This window comes from Siphateles boraxobius, unplaced genomic scaffold (assembly GCF_051911475.1).
Source record: "Siphateles boraxobius isolate OS27281-9 unplaced genomic scaffold, OSU_SipBor_1 25, whole genome shotgun sequence".
NCBI classification, from domain to species: domain Eukaryota; kingdom Metazoa; phylum Chordata; class Actinopteri; order Cypriniformes; family Leuciscidae; genus Siphateles; species Siphateles boraxobius.
In genome coordinates this window covers 33,030,955-33,049,701 of record NW_027508866.1, presented here as the reverse complement: position 1 = coordinate 33,049,701, position 18,747 = coordinate 33,030,955, and the positions used below count along the sequence as shown (strand labels likewise).

Genomic DNA, 18,747 nt, shown 5'->3' with positions numbered 1-18,747 from the left:
CAATGTTGAAAACAGTTGTGCTGCCATGATACATTATTTTTATGTATTCTTTGATGAATAGAAAGTTTAATAAAATGAAAAAACAAAACAAAAAAAAAACTATAAATTCAAATAAATGTCTTTACTGTCACTTTTGATAAATTTTATGCGTCCTTGCTGAATGGAAGTATTCATTTATTGAAATAAAAAGTAAAATATACTGACTCCAGACTGGTAATATAACTGTTAAAAATACAGTAGCAGCATTTTAGGTTTTACAGACTTTTAACCGTATATAATTTTACAGCAATAAACCGAATTTCATTATCTGATATAATGTTAATTTACTGATCTTTTGAAGTATTAATATCTGTTTTGTTCCATTGTAATACACTGAGAGTCAACAATCACAGCAATAATAAGAGTCAAATGATCAATCAAAGCTCATCATAAGTAGCTCTTCCACATGAAAGTTAATACTAATATATAGATGCTGCACAGTGTCATTCACACAAACATTAAACACCATCATGGTAACATGTTGAAATTAAAAAAATGCAATAAGCAAAGAAAAAACAAAGAAAGTTATGAAGAAAAAGTTATTTAAAAAACAAAATAAATTAAATGTGAAGTGTCACGCAGGTAATTGTGGGAATGTCAATTTACATTTTTTCACTGTAAATTATACAATGACTTATTCTTTTTCACTTCTAAAAACTGTAAATTTAACGGTATTTTACACTAAAATTACATTAAATGTACCATTATATATATCACAGTTATTTACCGTATATAGTAAGGAAACTTTCTGTTAACCAATTAACAGTTTTTCACTGTAGCATTTTTACAGTTAAAATCACGATCATTTTTAACATTGAGATTCATGATTTAATACCTCATATCTGCTGAAGGCAGTTTCTTTGGGGGTTCGATGCGGATCTTGGGGTCCCATTCTCCAGGAGGAAGAACTATCACCTCATCCAAAAACTCATCAATCCCAGCAATCAAGTCCTCACGATCTCTGGCTTTATAGGCCACGTCACTGAAGAGCTAAAGATGGTGACAGATACACACGTGTTAACAAATACTGTGATGATACTAAACTGAGGTACAGAATTACTAATACTTTCTCTTACATCGTCAACCATGAGTGTGGCCATGGCCCGACCGATCTCATTGTAGGATTTGGCTTTGCCATTGGGACCGAGCAGCACAAAGAGAAACCTGGAAAATGCAGCACAAAAAGAAAATTAACATTATATTTGATTAAAATACGTTATTACAAATCACATCAGAAATGTAGTTCCCTTTCGAGGGAACTCGCGATGCGTCGATGACGCTTTGGGAACGCCTTTGCGTGACTGAGTCTGAAGCACTACTGTCAACTAGTCCAATGGAATGAATGGAGCGTCACGGGCGGGTGACGTCATGACCAGGAAGATATAAAAGCACATCCGGTACAATGCTCGCGTTAGCTTTTGTGCCTCAGCAAAGCTCTCTGTGTCAAAACTGTCTGTTATATTTATTGTTGTCTGTCTCTCATTTATATTGTTATTATGGCGAAACAACTATTTAAAGCCTGTGCTTCTCCTTGCCCTCGTTATATCACGGGTGGAGATACACATGAGCTTTGTTTAGTTTGTTTGGGAGTGGAGCATGCGATGTCAGCCTTCGAGGGGGCTGACTGTCAGCATTGTCAGTGTCTCCCGCTCCGCATGCTCCGCTCCCATCTGTCCACATTTGAGGGTGATGAACAGGTTCGCGAACCTCGGGCTTCTGGACCCGCGGCTGCCGAGGCAGCTCGGAGAAGGCTCACTTGGGGTTCGCAAATGGATCTCTCGGCGGGGTTGGAGACGGGCTCTGCCTTATCTCCTCCTTTACCCGAGGGATCCATTGCTCTCTTGCCGGTGTTGGAAGCCCGCGCTGCGGCTTCTTCTGCCCGGGAAGAGAGCCCGATGCTTCAGTGCTCTAGCTCTGAGGAGGTAGAGTTACTGAGCATCGGTGAGAGTGACACAAACACTAAAAAAGAAACAATAAGGGGAGAGGATTCACCATCCCTCTCCCCAGCATATGAGGAGCTTATTGAGGTGATAACTCGTGCTGTAGATAAATTAAGTATTGACTGGCCAGCAGAAAAAAGAGATTCTCGTCCTAAAAGCAAATTAGACAAGCGTTTTCTCACATCTAATGTTTCATCTCAATCACGGGCCCTTCCATTCTTTCCTGATCTACATAGTGAGCTATGTAGATCATGGAATAAACCATATAACCGTGTTGCCGAATAAACCACTAAAAACCACATCGAATTTAGTGGGTAAGGCTTATACAGCAGCAGGTCAAGCTGGAGCCTGTCTGCACACGATGGCAGTAATCCAAGCCTATCAGGCAGATCTGCTGGGGGATATCGATAGGAGTGAGGGAGTAAGTCCCGACGAAATTCGAGAACTTCGTCGGGCTACAGATCTTTCTCTCAGAGCTACGAAGGAGACCGCACGTGCTATTGGGCGGTCTATGGCAACCCTCGTAGCTACTGAGAGACATCTTTGGTTAAATCTTGCAGATATTAAAGATAAAGATCGGGCTTTTCTTTTAGATGCCCCTATGTCTCCCTCTGGTCTTTTCGGTGACTCAGTGAATTCGGTTGTTGAAAGATTTCAAGAAAATAAAAAACAATCTGAGGCTTTTAAAAAATTCCTTCCTCGCCGAGTCCATCCCCAGCCAAGCTCCTTGCACCGTGTGCAACAGAAAATAAGTGTTGCGTCTCGTGCTCCCCCTGAATAAATCTTGGGGAACGAGCCAACACTCCCAGCCGAAGTCGGCTAAGTCTAAGCCGGATCTGAGGACCATACTTATGGCTAGGAAGGCTTCGGCTCAGAAAAGGTCCTGACACTATGTATGTCAGACCATCGAGGACAGCCTCAACCGGGGTGGAGCGGTGTACACCTCAGAATACGGTGCCCGCTCCACTTCGGGGTCCTCATGGGACCGGTCTGCCAACCCCGCCACCCTTGGTGCTTCGGGTCGCAGTGGTATCCAGCGAAAGTTCGGCGCAGTGTTGACTCGACACTGAGCCCTCTGAGGGGGGTTCAAAAACAGTCAGTTCGGTTGTTTCCTGACAATATGCTTCAGGTCGCCGAAGTGGCTGTTCGTTTAACACAAGAGGCCAGTCTCGAGAGACCGGTACCATTAGTAGATTTTCTAACAGAGTGGAATAATCTGGGGAATCTATCTCCTTGGGTCCTGCAGATAATAGTGATGGTTACAGAATCCAATTCGGTTCTCCTCCGCCTCGTTAAAACGGGGTGTTACTCACGGTAGTACATCCCGAGCAGGCTCTGGTAATGGAGCAAGAAGTAGAGTCTCTCTTAGCAAAGGGAGCAATAGAACAGGTGTACTCCCCCGACAGAGAATCGGGGTTTTACAGCCGATACTTCATTGCTCCAAAAAAGGATGTGGGGTTGCGTCCAATTTTAGATCTCCGTTTGCTGAATCGTGCAGTCATGAAATTGAAATTCAAGATCCTCACACTCAAACAGATAGTGACTCAAATCAGATCCGAGGACTGGTTTGTCACGATAGATTTGAAGGACGCTTACTTCCATGTCTCCATCCTCCCTCAACACAGGAAGTTCCTGAGGTTTTCATTCAGGGGCAAAGAATACCAATATCGGGTGCTTCCATTCGGTCTAGCTCTGTCACCCCGCACGTTCACGAAGTGCGTAGATGCAGCTCTGGCCCCGCTCAGGCTGCAGGGCATACGCATTCTGAACTATATCGACGACTGGCTGATTCTGGCGGAATCAGAGCAGTCAGCGGTTCGGCATCGAGATGTCGTTCTCGCTCATATGAAGAAATTGGGGTTGAGACTCAATGCCAAGAAGAGTGTGCTTTCTCCACTACAGAGAACCAATTTCCTTGGTGTGGTATGGGATTCAGTCACGATGCGGGCCACATTATCGCCCGTTCGTGTAGCTGCTATCATCACTGCCACAAAAGAGTTGAAGCTAGGCCAGTCACGCACTGCGAAACAGTTCGAGAGACTGTTAGGCCTCATGGCAGCGGCGTCCAATGTGATCCCCTTTGGCCTGCTGTACATGAGACCTTTGCAGTGGTGGCTCAGGACCAGAGGGTTCTCCCCGAGGGGAAACCCACTTCGTATGATCAAGATCACGCGGCGGTGCATCCGCGCCTTGATTATATGGAGGAAACATTGGTTCCTGTCCCAGGGTCCGGTGTTGGGAGCTCTTTGCCATCGAGTTGCTATCTTGACAGTCGCTTCTCTCACCGGCTGGGGAGCGGTAATGGAAGGCCGCTCAGCACAGGGTCTGTGGAGGAACCGTCATCTCTCTTGGCAAATAAATTGCCTGGAGATGATGGCCGTCTTCAATGCGTTGAGACATTTCCTCCCAGATCTGAGGCAGAATTTCCTCCCAGATTTCCTCCCAGATCTGAGGGGCCATCATGTGCTCGTCCGTACAGACAACACATCGGTGATCTCTTATTTAAATCGACAGGGGGGGCTGCGTTCGTGTCCACTCTGCAAACTGGCACACCAGATCCTCTTGTGGTCCCTCGAGAAGATACTCTCCCTGAGGGCAGGGAATATCCCAGGGAACCAGAATATAGGAGCGGACACCCTGTCGAGGCAGGGGCTGAGGCCAGGGGAATGGAGACTCCACCCCGAGGCGGTGGAGCTCATTTGGGAATTTTACGGCCAAGCAGAAGTGGATCTGTTTGCGACTCAGCATTTCCCCCTGTTGCTCTGCTCCCAGGAGTTCTGGAGAGAGTCCGCCAGGACGGAGTAAGTCTATTATTAGTAGCTCCACGCTGACCAAGTCGAATTTGGTTTGCGGACCTAGTTCATCTCCTTGACGGCCCTCCTTTCGAGATACCTGTCAGGAGAGACCTTCTGTCTCAGGCAGGGGGCACAATATTTCACCCCCGACCGGAGATTTGGAACCTATGGGTTTGGCCTCTGAGGGGGCCCAACTTTTAGAGGGTGGTCTCTCGACTGAGGTCGTTGAGACCATTCTTGGCTCCAGAGCTCTAGCCACGAGGAAATTATATATAATTAAGTGGAAAGTTTTCACGTCTTGGTGTCACCAACAGCAGCGAGATCCAGTTAACTGTTCAGTCAACACAGTACTTGAGTTTCTCCAGTCTCGTTTCACGTCAGGTTTATGTTCTTCTACCTTAAAGGTTTACGTGGCGGCCATTGCGGCTTTCCACGCCCCTATGGGTATTACATCTTTGGGTCGAGATCCCCTGATTATTCGTTTCCTTCGTGGCACCTTGAGGCTGAGGCCTGCAGTTCGAACTAGGGTACCGGCATGGGATCTGGCGATAGTTTTGGAAGGCTTGTCTGGGGCTCCCTTCGAGCCCCTAGAATTAGTTTCAGAAAAATTTCTGATGTTCAAGACTATCTTTCTGTTAGCCATTTCGTCCCTAAAAAGAGTCGGAGACCTTCAGGCTCTTTCCGTGTCTCCCACCTGTTTGGAATTTTTGCAACGGGTATGGTTAAGGCGTACTTATACCCTAAGCAGGGTTACGTCCCTAAGGATCCAACCAATATTCCAAGGCCTATTGTACTGCAGGCATTCTGTCCTCCTCCGTTTACATCTTCGGACCAGGAAAAACTGAATCTCTTGTGTCCAGTGCGAGCACTGGACACTTATGTCCACAGGGCTGCCCCGTGGAGGAGATCTGATCAGTTGTTTGTCTGTTTTGGTTCACCTAAGAAAGGTCTTCGTGCTTCTAAATAGACAATCAGTAAGTGGATAGTCGAGGCTATTTTTCTTGCATATGAGTCCTCTGGCCAGCCATGCCCTTTGGTGGTCAGAGCTCACTCTACCCGAAGTATGGCGGCCTCGAAAGCCCTCTTAACAGGAGTTTCCCTTCGGGAGGTTTGTGATGCGGCGGGTTGGTCCTCGCCGCTAATATTTGTGAGGTTTTATAGCCTGGACCTGGAAGCTGCCCCAGGATCCCAGGTGCTTTTTACTTAATTTGCCGACAGTTTTATCATCTGGCATTTTGTAATTATGGCGTATTGGGTATTATCCTTCCCAAAGCGTCATCGACACATCGCGAGTTCCCTCGAAAGGGAACGTCTCAGGTGACGACTGTAACCCTAGTTCCCTGAGAAGGGAACGAGACGATGCGTCTCCCAGCCATACTTCCTGCATCCATGCGATCGACTTTGCTTCGGCTCTATAAGCTAACGCGAGCATTGCACCGGATGTGCTTTTATATCTTCCTGGTCATGACATCACCCGCCCGTGACGCTTCATTCATTCCATTGGACTAGTTGACAGTAGTGCTTCAGACTCAGTCACGCAAAGGTGTTCCCAAAGCGTCATCGACGCATCGTCTCGTTCCCTTCTCAGGGAACTAGGGTTATGGTCGTAACCTGAGACGTTTTTCTCTTTCTCTAATATGGATCAAAAATATGATTAAAACGTGATGATCTTACCCCCTAAATTAAAAATACCATCTGACCATCTTTGACCACACTTATTTTTATTGCCTTTTTTTTGTGCTTGTCTTCCAGTAAAACATATATATCCAAAACTTTCTTATCAGATTTAAACCTCAATATAAGACTTGTTTTCAGAGAATATATTACATTAATTGAATTCTTTAATTTGTTACAAAAAAAATTTTCATTCTTGTGAGGGTCTTGTGGGTCACCATCTTGTGGGGTGGTGATGGCGCAGTGGATAAGACACATGCCTTTGGTGTGAGAGACCCGGGTTCGAATCCACTGTGAGACACCAATGTGTCCCTGAGCAAGACACTTAACCCCTAGTTGCTCCAGAGGCCTGCTGAAATATAGCAATTGTAAGTCGCTTTGGATAAAAGCGTCAGCTAAATGAATAAATGTAAAAAATTTAGGTTAATTAACCTAAATAAAATTTGTCAGATTTACTTAAAATAATAATAATAATAATAATCAATTTACGAGTCAGTTGAGGGGAAAAAAATATTCTCTGAGAAAAAGTTATAATATTTATCTAAAATAAATGCATCAATTCTAAAGGATATTTATGTATTTTTATGTCATAATTTCGACTTTTTGTCTTAATTGTGATAATTATTATTTACTAAAGCATGATTTTTTCCCGTATGTGGCAGAAATTGGCTTCCATAGGCTTAGAAACCTTTACTGGAAAATGACAAAAAAAAAATGAAATGCGGAAACCATAATTTGTCTTTGGTTGCACAAACACTTGTATTTCCAATCATTTGCAAAGGAAATGTCTGTAATTTATGGTACAAGTCAAGTGCGGTTTTGCCAGACTGCAACATCAAACTAAAGGCTATTGGCCATTTAAACAGCCAATAAACATAAGCAAAATGTTTGGGAATGATCACCTGGTTGGCACAGGAACTTCAGTAAGGCCTCCTAGCGTTGTGGCTTGAGCCAGACGTACGAAGGTCACCAACGGCTTGTCTAAAAAATCCACCTCTCCAATCAGCACGTTAGACGCCTCAGCATCTCTGGGGATCTTCTTCATAAATTTATTCTTCAGCTGGTGGGCGAGATAACAATGCAGTTAGGCATCATGGGTGAGTGGGTTTAAATTAAGCCACATTGTGTCAGATGCTTAGGTCATGAAATTTCCATGTTGGAAAGTGTTTGTGCCTCATTCATGATACCAGTATCAATATGAGCTCCATTATCAATGTCTGACGTGCCTGCATGCAATGGAAATGGGAAGCGTCTAATTTTTTCCAATGGCAGATCGATAAAGTTACGCAATCACACCAGGCAAGCAAATGCACACACACGAACCAATAAAAAACAGCCGATTGGCCACGGTGGCCTCAAAGAACTCGTGGTTGTGGTATGGTCTGTGCTTATGCTCAAAATCAGCTTTTAATCTTTTAATGCCACTTTCAGAGTCAATTCACTTTCTGCCACAAATAAACAAGCTCCTTTCTCATGTCTCGACCCTGTTTTGCCTCTTGTCAGATCGTTCGCTGCTGTTTCGGTCTATATTTGAGTATCAAATCTGCAGGTTCCCCTTAGCTGTCCAAAATAGATCTTATTCCTCACAAACGTTCATTTATAACAAAATGGCCCCAAAAACACTCTTAGGTCTCACTTAGAAGTTGACCTTCTGGTAATGTTGTAACCAAGACCAAGACAAGATCAGCACTCCTTAAATTCATCTAAAAGATCCACATTTACTGCCTCAGAAATGTCTTATGTTTAATCAATAAATACAATTAGAATGATGTGACACTATATAGAGGTGTAACCAAATAAATGTAAGATACTAACAACAAAATCCATTTTTGCACTGCATAGGTGGCACAGAAGCTGCATCTGAATCGGTACAATTACAGCTGCATGAATAATGTCGAGATTAATGTTTTAAAAATATTTTTTTTACAACCCTAGGGTTTACAGGGAATGGTCAGAAAAACGGATTGAAAGACAACAGTAACTCAAATAAGCTCTCGTTACAATCGAGGTGCAGAAGAGCATCTCTGAAAGCTCAACACATCAAAGCTTGAAGCAGAAGATCTCCAGCAGCAGAACACACACACCGGTGACACTCCTGTCAGCTGAGAACTGGAGACTGAGGCTACGATTCACACTGACTCACCAAAACTGGACAATAGAAGATTGGAAAAATGTTGCGTAGTGTGATGAGTCTGGATTTCAGCTGGGTCGTTCAGATGGTCGGGTCAGAATTTGGCGTAAACAATATGGACATTTCCTTGGACTCTTTGGGCCTCTTAGTATCAATTGAGCATTGTTTAAACACCACAGCCGACCTGAGTATTGTTGCTGACCATGTCCATCCCTTCATGACCAGTGAGCCCATCTTCTGATGGCTACTTCTAGCAGGATAACGTGCCATGTCACAAACATTCGTATCATGGTGTACCTAATAAAGGGTATGTTATAATATGAAAATAAAGATCTCATACAAGTCCTTTTTGCAATCATATCATGAATTTTGTGTGGGCAACTGTATTCATTTTGTTGACATTTTTGACACAATCCCTCGATTTCTGACCCAGCACAAGAATAATTCAAATTAGAAATAAGTTATTGATTGCATTTGAAGCAGGAAGTATTACATCCAATCAAATCTTCGCAGTTGTGGTCTTGACCAGTAAATAAAATCCTAAATTCTCTTAGTCTGAGACCCGAAACAAGACCAAGACCTTCAAAAATTGGTCTTGTGACCAAGACCGCTTTCACGTACTACAACACTACTTTCTGACTAAATGCTAGAGCTTTTCTCTAAACTCTAAACTAACTTTAAATTTTTGCAAAGACGCTTAACCAACTGGCTCAAGGTAAAGTTGGTGCCTCTCATTTCAAAGCTAACAAACAACTTTAATGAAAAATTTTGCATGAAAAGTGTGTTTGTGCTATCTTTCTTAAAAAAACTATTATACTTTATATAATAAAACTATATATACTTTAACTATATATACTAAAACTATTATACTTTATATAATACAACTATTATACTATTATAATTATACTTTGACGTTCAACATTTTTGTTATCTAATGCAATAACATTCATACATTTTTAAAGGTGGATAGCTTTGCAATGCCTGAATAAATGCAAATCTGCATGCATTTGACATCTATCCACCCATAACTCAGCATGCCTTTCAAACTCAGCATGCTCCTGTAGGCCCTAAATGAAACCTATTGAGGGCATTGATCACATGAAAGTCAGTCGTGGGTGAGCAGAGAAACTCATTAAAGTGGACTCAGAATTGGCCCACTTTGAAGTCTAGTGAGCCGATAGTGGCGGCACCGTTCGCTTTAAAATACCTTGGCAAAAATAAGAGCTTTATTTTTGTATTTCATAATTGTGGCTCATTGTTTTGCACCACAAAACCAATGATCAAATGAATGAAAATATTACAATATTAAAGACTAATGAGGGCTGGCAGCACTTGAGTGACTTAAGCCGGGTGCACACTGTGCGATTTATAATAGTCCTGTACGATTGTTGCCTGTCAGACTGCACGAACATGATCCCGCTGTAAGCCATGTCACACTGTAGGATCTCAGATGTTATTAATGTCAGACTGTACAGCAGTCAAGAAACGTGGACGCACGCAAGAAGACTTGTTCCTGGGTTTTACAAATTGTTTTTTTATTCTTTTTTATTTAACAGGGACAATGCACAATATATGTACTGTACCAGATTGAGCTAAAAGCTAATTCCCATCTGCAGTCCCTGTGCAGGTGCCAATAGCGGGCAAAATATTACAATAAAAAAACAAACACAAAAAAAAATTATACCAATCCGTCATCAATCATCATCAATTCGTGACATCAATGACTGCATATAGCATCATATAGCTGTCACGGTGTGGGTTTTGTGTTTTCTTCCTTGTTCTTGTCTGTCATGTGTTTCCCTGTCCCTTCACGAACCTGGCCCTCCGTCCCTCCCACAAGACCGCCTCCACTTCACCACCCTCCTGAACTTTAGAGTTTTTGTTTCGAGGGGCGTCGGGAGCCGCCCATAGGGGGTGGGGGCTATGTCACGGTGTGGGTTTTGTGTTTTGTTCCTTGTTCTTGTCTTTCATGTGTTTCCCTGTCTTTTCATGTTCAGCTGTCCCCGTTTTGTTGATTATGTCTCCCCATGTGTTTCTGATTAGCCACACCCCCTTGTTATCTTGTTTAGCTTGTTTGCCTGTGTATTTATACCCATGTTCTTCAGTTGGTGTTTGTCGGTCTTTGTCTGATGTTGTGATTTTCCTAGTTCCTTGTTCTGTGTACTGTGTACTGAGTACCTTGTTCTGAGTTTACCCTGGATTACTTGTTTGTTGGATTATTAAAGTGCTTGCGATTGGATTCACTCTCTGCTTCGTCCTTGCCGCATCGTAACAATAGCAGGTGGTTTATTGTTTTCTCAATAATTGTGTCATCAGGTTCTGAGCTTCTATTGGTTTTTGATTTGACGGTTTTCCTTGGAGAAATCACACTGCAGGACTGTATGTCAAATCTTCTGACACTGCCAGAATTTTCGCAATGGTCATTAATCAGCTGTCGGTGAACATGTCAAACTAGCGATCAAAGACATCAAATATTTGTCAAGGATCCGAGGAATCTTTTAGGATTCTCAACATTTGTTTCAGATGGACAAATCGTGGCAAAAATCATACAGTGTGAACCCAGCTTCATTTGGAGATTTTCCCCTCAGCACTTAATTATGGCTCATATCTGTCACCTGTATTGCATAAATGCTCAGAAATCGAGGCGAGTCGAGGCCCCAGATGCAGTGCATTTGTTTCTAAAATCTTGTTTACTCTTTGCTAATGAAAAAATACATTTTCTATGTATTTTAATATGTTCATGTGAAAAAAAATCTGACAATGTACCTGGTCGGTGCTGGGCGTCACGGAAATATCATTCATGCTGCGACACTGAGAAGGATCTGAGAAGCACAGATGAAACACTTTGAATATTAATTGAATCATTGTTGTTATTGTTAAATCAAACTATTAAATTAAATGTAATAAAGCTGAAATAAAATATACATTTTAGATGAAAAACTCAAACTTAAAAAACGTAAACGAAAATTAGAAATGTTGCCTTGGCAAATAACTCAAATAAAATAAGTTAAAGTCGAAGTACTAAAATTACTACAACTTAAAAAAAATAAAGCTAAATAGAAATTGAAAAAAAAAACTGGTAAAGATGTCAAAAGCACAAAACTACAAAATAAAAACCATATAAATAACGTTAAAATAACACATAATTGTATTATGATTTCAGTGTCAAATGCATGCCAAAAACATATAACAACACATTCATCACAAATTATTTTGTAGGCAAAAACAATGGCACATTGTCACCCCATTCCAAAAAAGATTTTAGATACTTTGATAATAAACCATGTTACTTTATGATTATAATATTCATGTACAATACATCTTAAAATTCCAAAAGTCAAGTTCGCTTGGACATTTTTGGAAAAGTCCCAATTTTGCTTAGAGATAGGGATGTCCATGTGACAAAACTGGGCCTTTTATACAACCATGTTTTTTTTTTTTTTTTTACAAATTACTGCAAAATATATGCTGCTATGTTTAAAAGACACACACTACTGGTCAAAAGTCTAAATTAAATAAGCATCACTTATGCTCACTAATGCTTCATTTGTTTGATCAAAAACAACAATTTGAATTAATTTTAATTTGAATATCTTATAAAATGTAATTTATTCCTGTGATGGCAAAACATTTCTTCTTATTATCAATGTTAAAAACAGTGGTTAAAATAGAAAAGTTATTTAAATATTATATATATATATAATAAATAATTCACAATATTACTGCAGCCTTGGTGAGCATTAGAGAATTCTTTCAAAAACATTAAAAAAATTCTTAATTTTTCCAAACTTTTTACTGGTTGTATGCTTTTTGGAACCTTTTCTTTAAAAGAAAAGAAAAAGATTGTTGTTTTTCTGGCCTAAAGTACCCAGAGTACAGAAACAAATCGTGACAAACAAGAATGGAAAACTAAAGTCAAGACCTTTCTAATAATCTCTAATCCTCAGAACAATGGCAGAAATGCACTGTTGCATACTTGAGAAATGTTGCAACTACACACAGTTAGTCAGTGAATGATGGTATGTGAAGTTAAAGGTTGTTCACACTGACAGCAGTTTGCAGGGTCATGCATTTTAATGTGAGTTGGTGAATTAGGGTAACGAAACTTGAGACCAAGCTTATTAGAAAACCAAAAGTTCATTTTAAGGGATGCCAGAGTGAACTTAAGATTTATAATTCCAGAGATCTGGAAGAGGTTGTAGATAAATCAATGGAAGGGAGAAGAACCAGAAGCTCAGACTCACGCAGTTTGCTGAGGCCGCCGCTCTGACGAGCTCGCAGGTCCTCAGTGGAGCGATGGAAACCCGACCCAGAGCGAGGACTCGGGCTCGGGCTCGGACTGCGGTCTGATACAGACCCGAGATCAGGCACAGAGAAAGAAATGGTAAAGACGACAGGAAAGGCAAAAGAATAAAGAAAGTATAGTGCCCCTTATTATGCTTTTTTCAGATATTACCTTTGATGTAGTGTGTAATAAAGCTGTTTGTGAATGTAAAAAGTTATATTCTCCTAAAAAAAGAACCGATTCTGAACTGCTGAGACAAGTCGTCAGCAATTCCAGTCTCACTTCCTGTTACAAACCTAAAGAACAATGTAACAAATTTGCATAATGCCAGCCTATGCTCTTCATTGGCTGCCCGCAAAAGAATATCTACTTTGACCTGGGCCACCTGACCAATCAGAGCAGGGCAGCTCTCGGAAAGCCAGGGCTTAGAGACTAAATCTTCAAACGAGTCGTTTTCAGACTCTTTGAGAAATGAGGTGATGTGCAATGTATATTATGAGAAAATGAAAGTGTTTTTTGACCTTTGGTGCATGTAAACCTGTTGTAGGAGACTCCAAAACATAAAAATAGCATAATAGGGGCACTTTAAGAAAAATACGTTTATTGGAAATGATTTGAAAAGGCAAGCGTCAGAGAGAGACAGGGGATTCTGGGAATATCACTGTCTGTGGGGCAGGTTACATAGCGGACTCTTACTCGAGGGGCTGGATTTTCCGAGGTCAGCCAGTGAGCGGTGGATCGGCTTCTTGGTCTGGTGACGGTGCTTACGCAAGAGGACAAAACTGACCTTCTCACGGATCTCTGGAGCTATAAGACCCTCCTGCACCTGCTTCTCAATGATGTCATCTGTGATAGAGAGAAACACACACACAAATTCATTCAAATACATATTTAAATAACAAATGAGGTCTCAACTTACTTTGTATCCTAGACAGCAATAAGAGTATATAAAGCATATGGAAGGCTACGTCTTCTCCAATGTTTCTCTTGAGTATAGCGACTCCAGTAATCTCACTCTGTCTCCTCCAAACTGCTCAGATTTGCTGACATGGCAGAATCTGCAATCAAAGTCTGAGATCTAAATATGACCGTTTCTTATCAAATTTTCCCAAAACCAAATGATCTGAGCTGCTTTCTTCATCTTATATATATATATATTTATGTAAATGTGGTAAGCTAGTGAGAGCTGTGTGGGTAAACCTCACTCCCCTTGCCTCAAGAGGTACATTTGCGACTGAAGCTAGAGACTGTGGGCACAAAGTCCATACTTTCATTAAACATTTCTCAGAACCCCATTAAATATCCTAAAAGAGCAACATTGAGCAATATAAATTTTACTGCATGCTATAATTGTTGAATTTTTATCTGCACTAATTTTACTGGAAAAAATGTGGAATTCTGTTGAATTTATTTAAATGTGGTAAAATATGAAAGTACTGCACTCCTATTAATAGCAAAATTAAGAATTAGCCAATAAAAAACTATCATGAAACATAAGATTTCGTAGAAAAGAATTGGTAAGATTTTTTAAAATGTATTTAAAAGAAGTCTCTTTTCTCTCCAAGGATGCATTTATTTGATCAAAATACAGTAAAAGCCGATATATTGTGAAATATTACTTACATTTAAAAGAACTGTTTTCTATATGAATACATTATAAAATGTAATTTATTCCTATGATGAAAGCTGAATTTTCAGCATCATTACTAGTGTCACATGATCCTTCAGAAATCATTCTAATATGATGATTTGCTGCTCAAGAAACATTTCTGATTATTATCTGTTTTAAAAACAGTCGTGCTGCTTCATATTTTTGAGTAAATAAAAATCTTTTGTAACATTATAAATGTCTTTGCCATCACTTTTGATCAATTTAATTCATCCTTGCTGAATAAAAGTATAAAAAAAATCTTTTGACCAGTATTACAATATATTTATGAAACGGAATATTAAATAAGTATAAAATGTACAACTTTGTGAATGAAGTTCTTTAGTCCCAGATTAAAGGTGGTTCTGTTCTTGGCTCTTTATGTGCGGACGGTGTACTGACCCACTATCTGTGGCAGAGAGTATCCCTCCAGGTCCAGCAGAACACAGCCCGTCTGCAGACAGGTGCGCAGCTCGAACAGGCTGTGCAGAGACAGCGTGGACACATGCGGCTTGCTCCACCTCTCTCCACCCTCCTCCACCTTCTCCTCAAACTTAACCCACCTGATGCAACACGCAGAAGATACAGTATTACTTCACTTGACAACACACTTTTCTTCCCACGCACCAACAAGATGGATGAAACACTTTTAGGTTTTGTAAATTAAATGGCTGGAAATCATTGCAACATGATTAATAAATACCTTTAAAAAGTTTGTCGGAAACATGTTACAATGAGATCCCATTGGTTAATGCATTAACTAACATTAACTTACAATGAGCAATACATTTGTTACAGTATTTACTTATCTTTGTAAAAGTTAGTTCATAAAAAATACAACTGTTTATTGTTAGTTCATGTTAGGTCTGGTAATATCGAATAATAGATACAACGGATTTAATGTATTAGTAAATGTAGTAAATTAATATTAATAAAGACTTCATGTTAACTAATGGGACCTTATTGTCAAGTGTTACCAGTTAGTCAATGTATTGTTTTTTCAACTATACATTACTATAGTGGGTTGAAAAAATATAATAATGTAACTTAACAGAAACCAATTTTAAATTTATAATATACATTTTTCAGAGTATAAATTATTACAATTTTAGGATGGGGGTCCATCATAACAAGGATGATCATATTTGGGGGTCAATGACATCTAAAAGATTGAAAACCCCCGATTTAAATAATGTCACAAAAGGCTTCAGAAGTGTACGGGTGCTTCTCAATACTCAAATTAATGCTTCCTCGTTCCCTCGCTCCTCCGTCCTCCAGCCTGTTACCCGAAAAACCATCGTACACAGCAATTTTTGAAGGACATCTCAATTCTCTAATTGCACCGTGAGAAGGCGAGGAACGAGGAAGCTTTCTGATACACTCGCATCCTAAGGGGTGGAGCTAACACCCCTGAAAGGAAGTGAAGAAAGGATGCACAATAAGAAATGAGAAGCACCCTATGTGTTATGTGATCTTGTTTGTGTCACCTGGCCGACTCTTTCCACTCCATCTCTCCGCCCTCATGCTGCAGTGTGTCCATCTCAGTGAAGAGGGTGGGTGTGGGCTCATCTTCCTCTCTGAGGATGTGGCGTAGTCTCTCAGCAGCAGGGGACACTGACACACACACACACACACACACACACACACACACACACACACACACACACACACACACACACACACACACACACACACACACACACACACACACACACACACACACACACACACACACACACACACACACACACACACACACACACACACACACACACTTATTGTAGTTCAAATAAAGCGTAAGACAGTTTGATAAAATGCAAAGCCATGTATTTATCTTAAAATGCAAAGGAGTAGTATTTGTAGTATATGTAGTATTTGAGCAATGCAAGTAAGCAATACATTGAGACTTGTTGGTGAGGTAAGTTTGAATCTTGCTTGCAACCATCACTTCCTGTATTCTCTCTACTATGCTATAATCTGATATATATATAACCATTTTCTATTCTAATAAATTATAAAATGTAATTTATTCCAGTGGATCAAAACTGAATTTTCAGCATCATTACTCTAGTCTTCAGGGATCCTTCAGAAATCATTCTAATGCTGATTTGCTGCTACAGAAACATTTCTGATTATTATCAATGTTGAAAACAGTTGTGCTGCTTCAAATATTGGCTGAAACAGTGATACATTTTCTTTTTTTAGGATTGTTTGATTAACAAAAAGTTCTAAAGAATAACAAGTGTATGAAATAGAATTAGTTTTGTAAAATCATAAATGTCTTTAAAAACGGGTTAAAAGCTTTAGCTTTTCCTGTCTCTTTAGATCAATTTAATGAATGAAACTTTTGTACAGCAGTGTTGTTTGCATGATGCTAGTTTGTTGAGAGTGGTTGCCAGGGTGTTGCTAAGGTGTTGTGGGTGGTTATGTATGGCTCGGGTCCTTCTTTCAATATAAAGATATTGTATTTTTTCACCTGCTGTATAAACTGCCATGTGAAAATCATGTAACTTTGAAAAGAAACTGCAGATACTTACATCCAAATCAACTTAAAAATAATGATCATTGCAAGCAATAAGCAAAGCATTATTGTGCCAATAATGGCCTGTAGCTCAACACACTCTAATAGTACAACCGAGTTTGATTCTTTGCGTTAAACAGAAGCCTACTGGACTGTATGTCGAATAAGTCTATGTGTTGTTTTGCCTTCAGCTCAATCTGAATTGACCCTGCTTGAAATTAAATCTGAATATGACAGAGCAGGAACATTATGATGCATGACTCCCTAAGGCCATCAACGATTCCATCATCATTCATCTATCTAATCAGAACGAAAAGGTCAGAATCAAATCAACAGGATTGTTTAAAGATAATATCTTAATAATATTCCTTTGAAGATGAATATCTTAGTCTAAATGTGCATAAATCTGCATAAAGGAGGCCGATATCTGAAAGCATATCAAAAGAATTTGTTCAGTAGATTATCTTAAATAACCACATGACAGTGGCTTAATCTAATCTGATGTACAATGCCAGAATCAATATCTAATGTAAATAGACCTGTACTGATTTAATCAAAATGATCGATTTTATATTTTAGGTAAAGTCAGCTTACATAAGATCCATTGGAGGTTACTAAAACCTGTTCACAATCTAATGTTATTTGTATTAAATCTGAAGTTTAGAGCAATCTATTGAAAACTCAAGGTGCAAGTCGGTGCCTGTGAGCACAAGCATGACAATCTTTTTGTGACCTTCCTCTCAATCTCTGGCTTTTCCTCAGGATTATTAGCACGTGGGTGTTTTTCTCCATGTAATCCTTCTAATCCTAAAGTAAAAATCACAAATACGTGTGGTTGTAGAATGCCAATGCAGAGTAGAGCACAACGCATAAGATTATTTATAGCTCATACACTTCAATCAAACTTTGATAGAGTCATAGATATTAGAGGTTAGCTGTTGATATACTGTACATGTTGACGTACAGTAGAATTCATCGACAATGAATTTCTTTACTTATTGACCTTAAAACATTTTGACTACAATACAGTGTTTCTGAATGCTAAAACACTAAACCCCATTCTCTGAACCAAATTCTCAATAGTCTAAACCAATTTGTCGAATAAATCACTCTGTAAAACATTACACAAGTTCAGGTAGTTACAGTTTTTACCAACTGCTTACACACAAAATCTTTTCATGTCACACGATTTTTGAAACCTCACTCAAAAGTGCAAAACTACATGCCAAATGTTCAAAACCATAAGCTATTTCTCAGCCTTTGACTCAGTTTTCAATTGCATAAAACACTTTTTTCAAAACACAACACAATTCTCTACCTACAACACAAAGATCTATCAGGAAGTGACTTGCTTTCCTTTTCCAAACACAACCAATCAAAATGCTACACTTATTCACCAGGTCACACAGACACACTCCTCACATGTGCAAACACTAATTGCTTAACTGATCACTAACCAATCACTGAGGTATGTATGCAACACTACTTCCAGTTCTTCAGACATACCATATTTACTCATCTGTATATAATTTTGTCTGTTACAGAGAGTATTGGAGATGGATGCCCATGTAATTCGCCACAAATTTATTTATGTGGATGAGGTTGGCTTCAACCTCACCAAAACCAGGCGCCGTGGACGTAATGTAATAGGACAGAGTGCAATTACCAATGTCCCTGGACAGCGTGGGGGTAATATAACCATGTGTGCTGCCAT

The 18,747-nt window shown here is 39.9% G+C and overlaps 1 protein-coding gene across 9 annotated transcripts in view; it reads right to left on the bottom strand.

Moving 5' to 3' along the window:
• The window catches only part of slc4a5b (solute carrier family 4 member 5b), a 61,643-nt gene that overhangs the window by 32,026 nt on the left and 10,870 nt on the right, over positions 1–18,747 (bottom strand). For 7 of the 9 annotated variants that reach the window (XM_077243585.1, XM_077243580.1, XM_077243579.1 and 4 more), the window contains 8 exons: positions 16,000–16,126; positions 14,915–15,075; positions 13,561–13,710; positions 12,824–12,925; positions 11,346–11,401; positions 7,351–7,508; positions 1,116–1,203; positions 875–1,029 (listed from right to left, as the gene is read on the bottom strand). In XM_077243585.1, the coding sequence (XP_077099700.1) occupies positions 875–1,029; positions 1,116–1,203; positions 7,351–7,508; positions 11,346–11,401; positions 12,824–12,925; positions 13,561–13,710; positions 14,915–15,075; positions 16,000–16,126 (997 nt within the window). The remainder of the gene's footprint in view (positions 1–874; positions 1,030–1,115; positions 1,204–7,350; positions 7,509–11,345; positions 11,402–12,823; positions 12,926–13,560; positions 13,711–14,914; positions 15,076–15,999; positions 16,127–18,747) is intronic. The other 2 variants (XM_077243583.1, XM_077243587.1) reach the window with 1 other exon arrangement.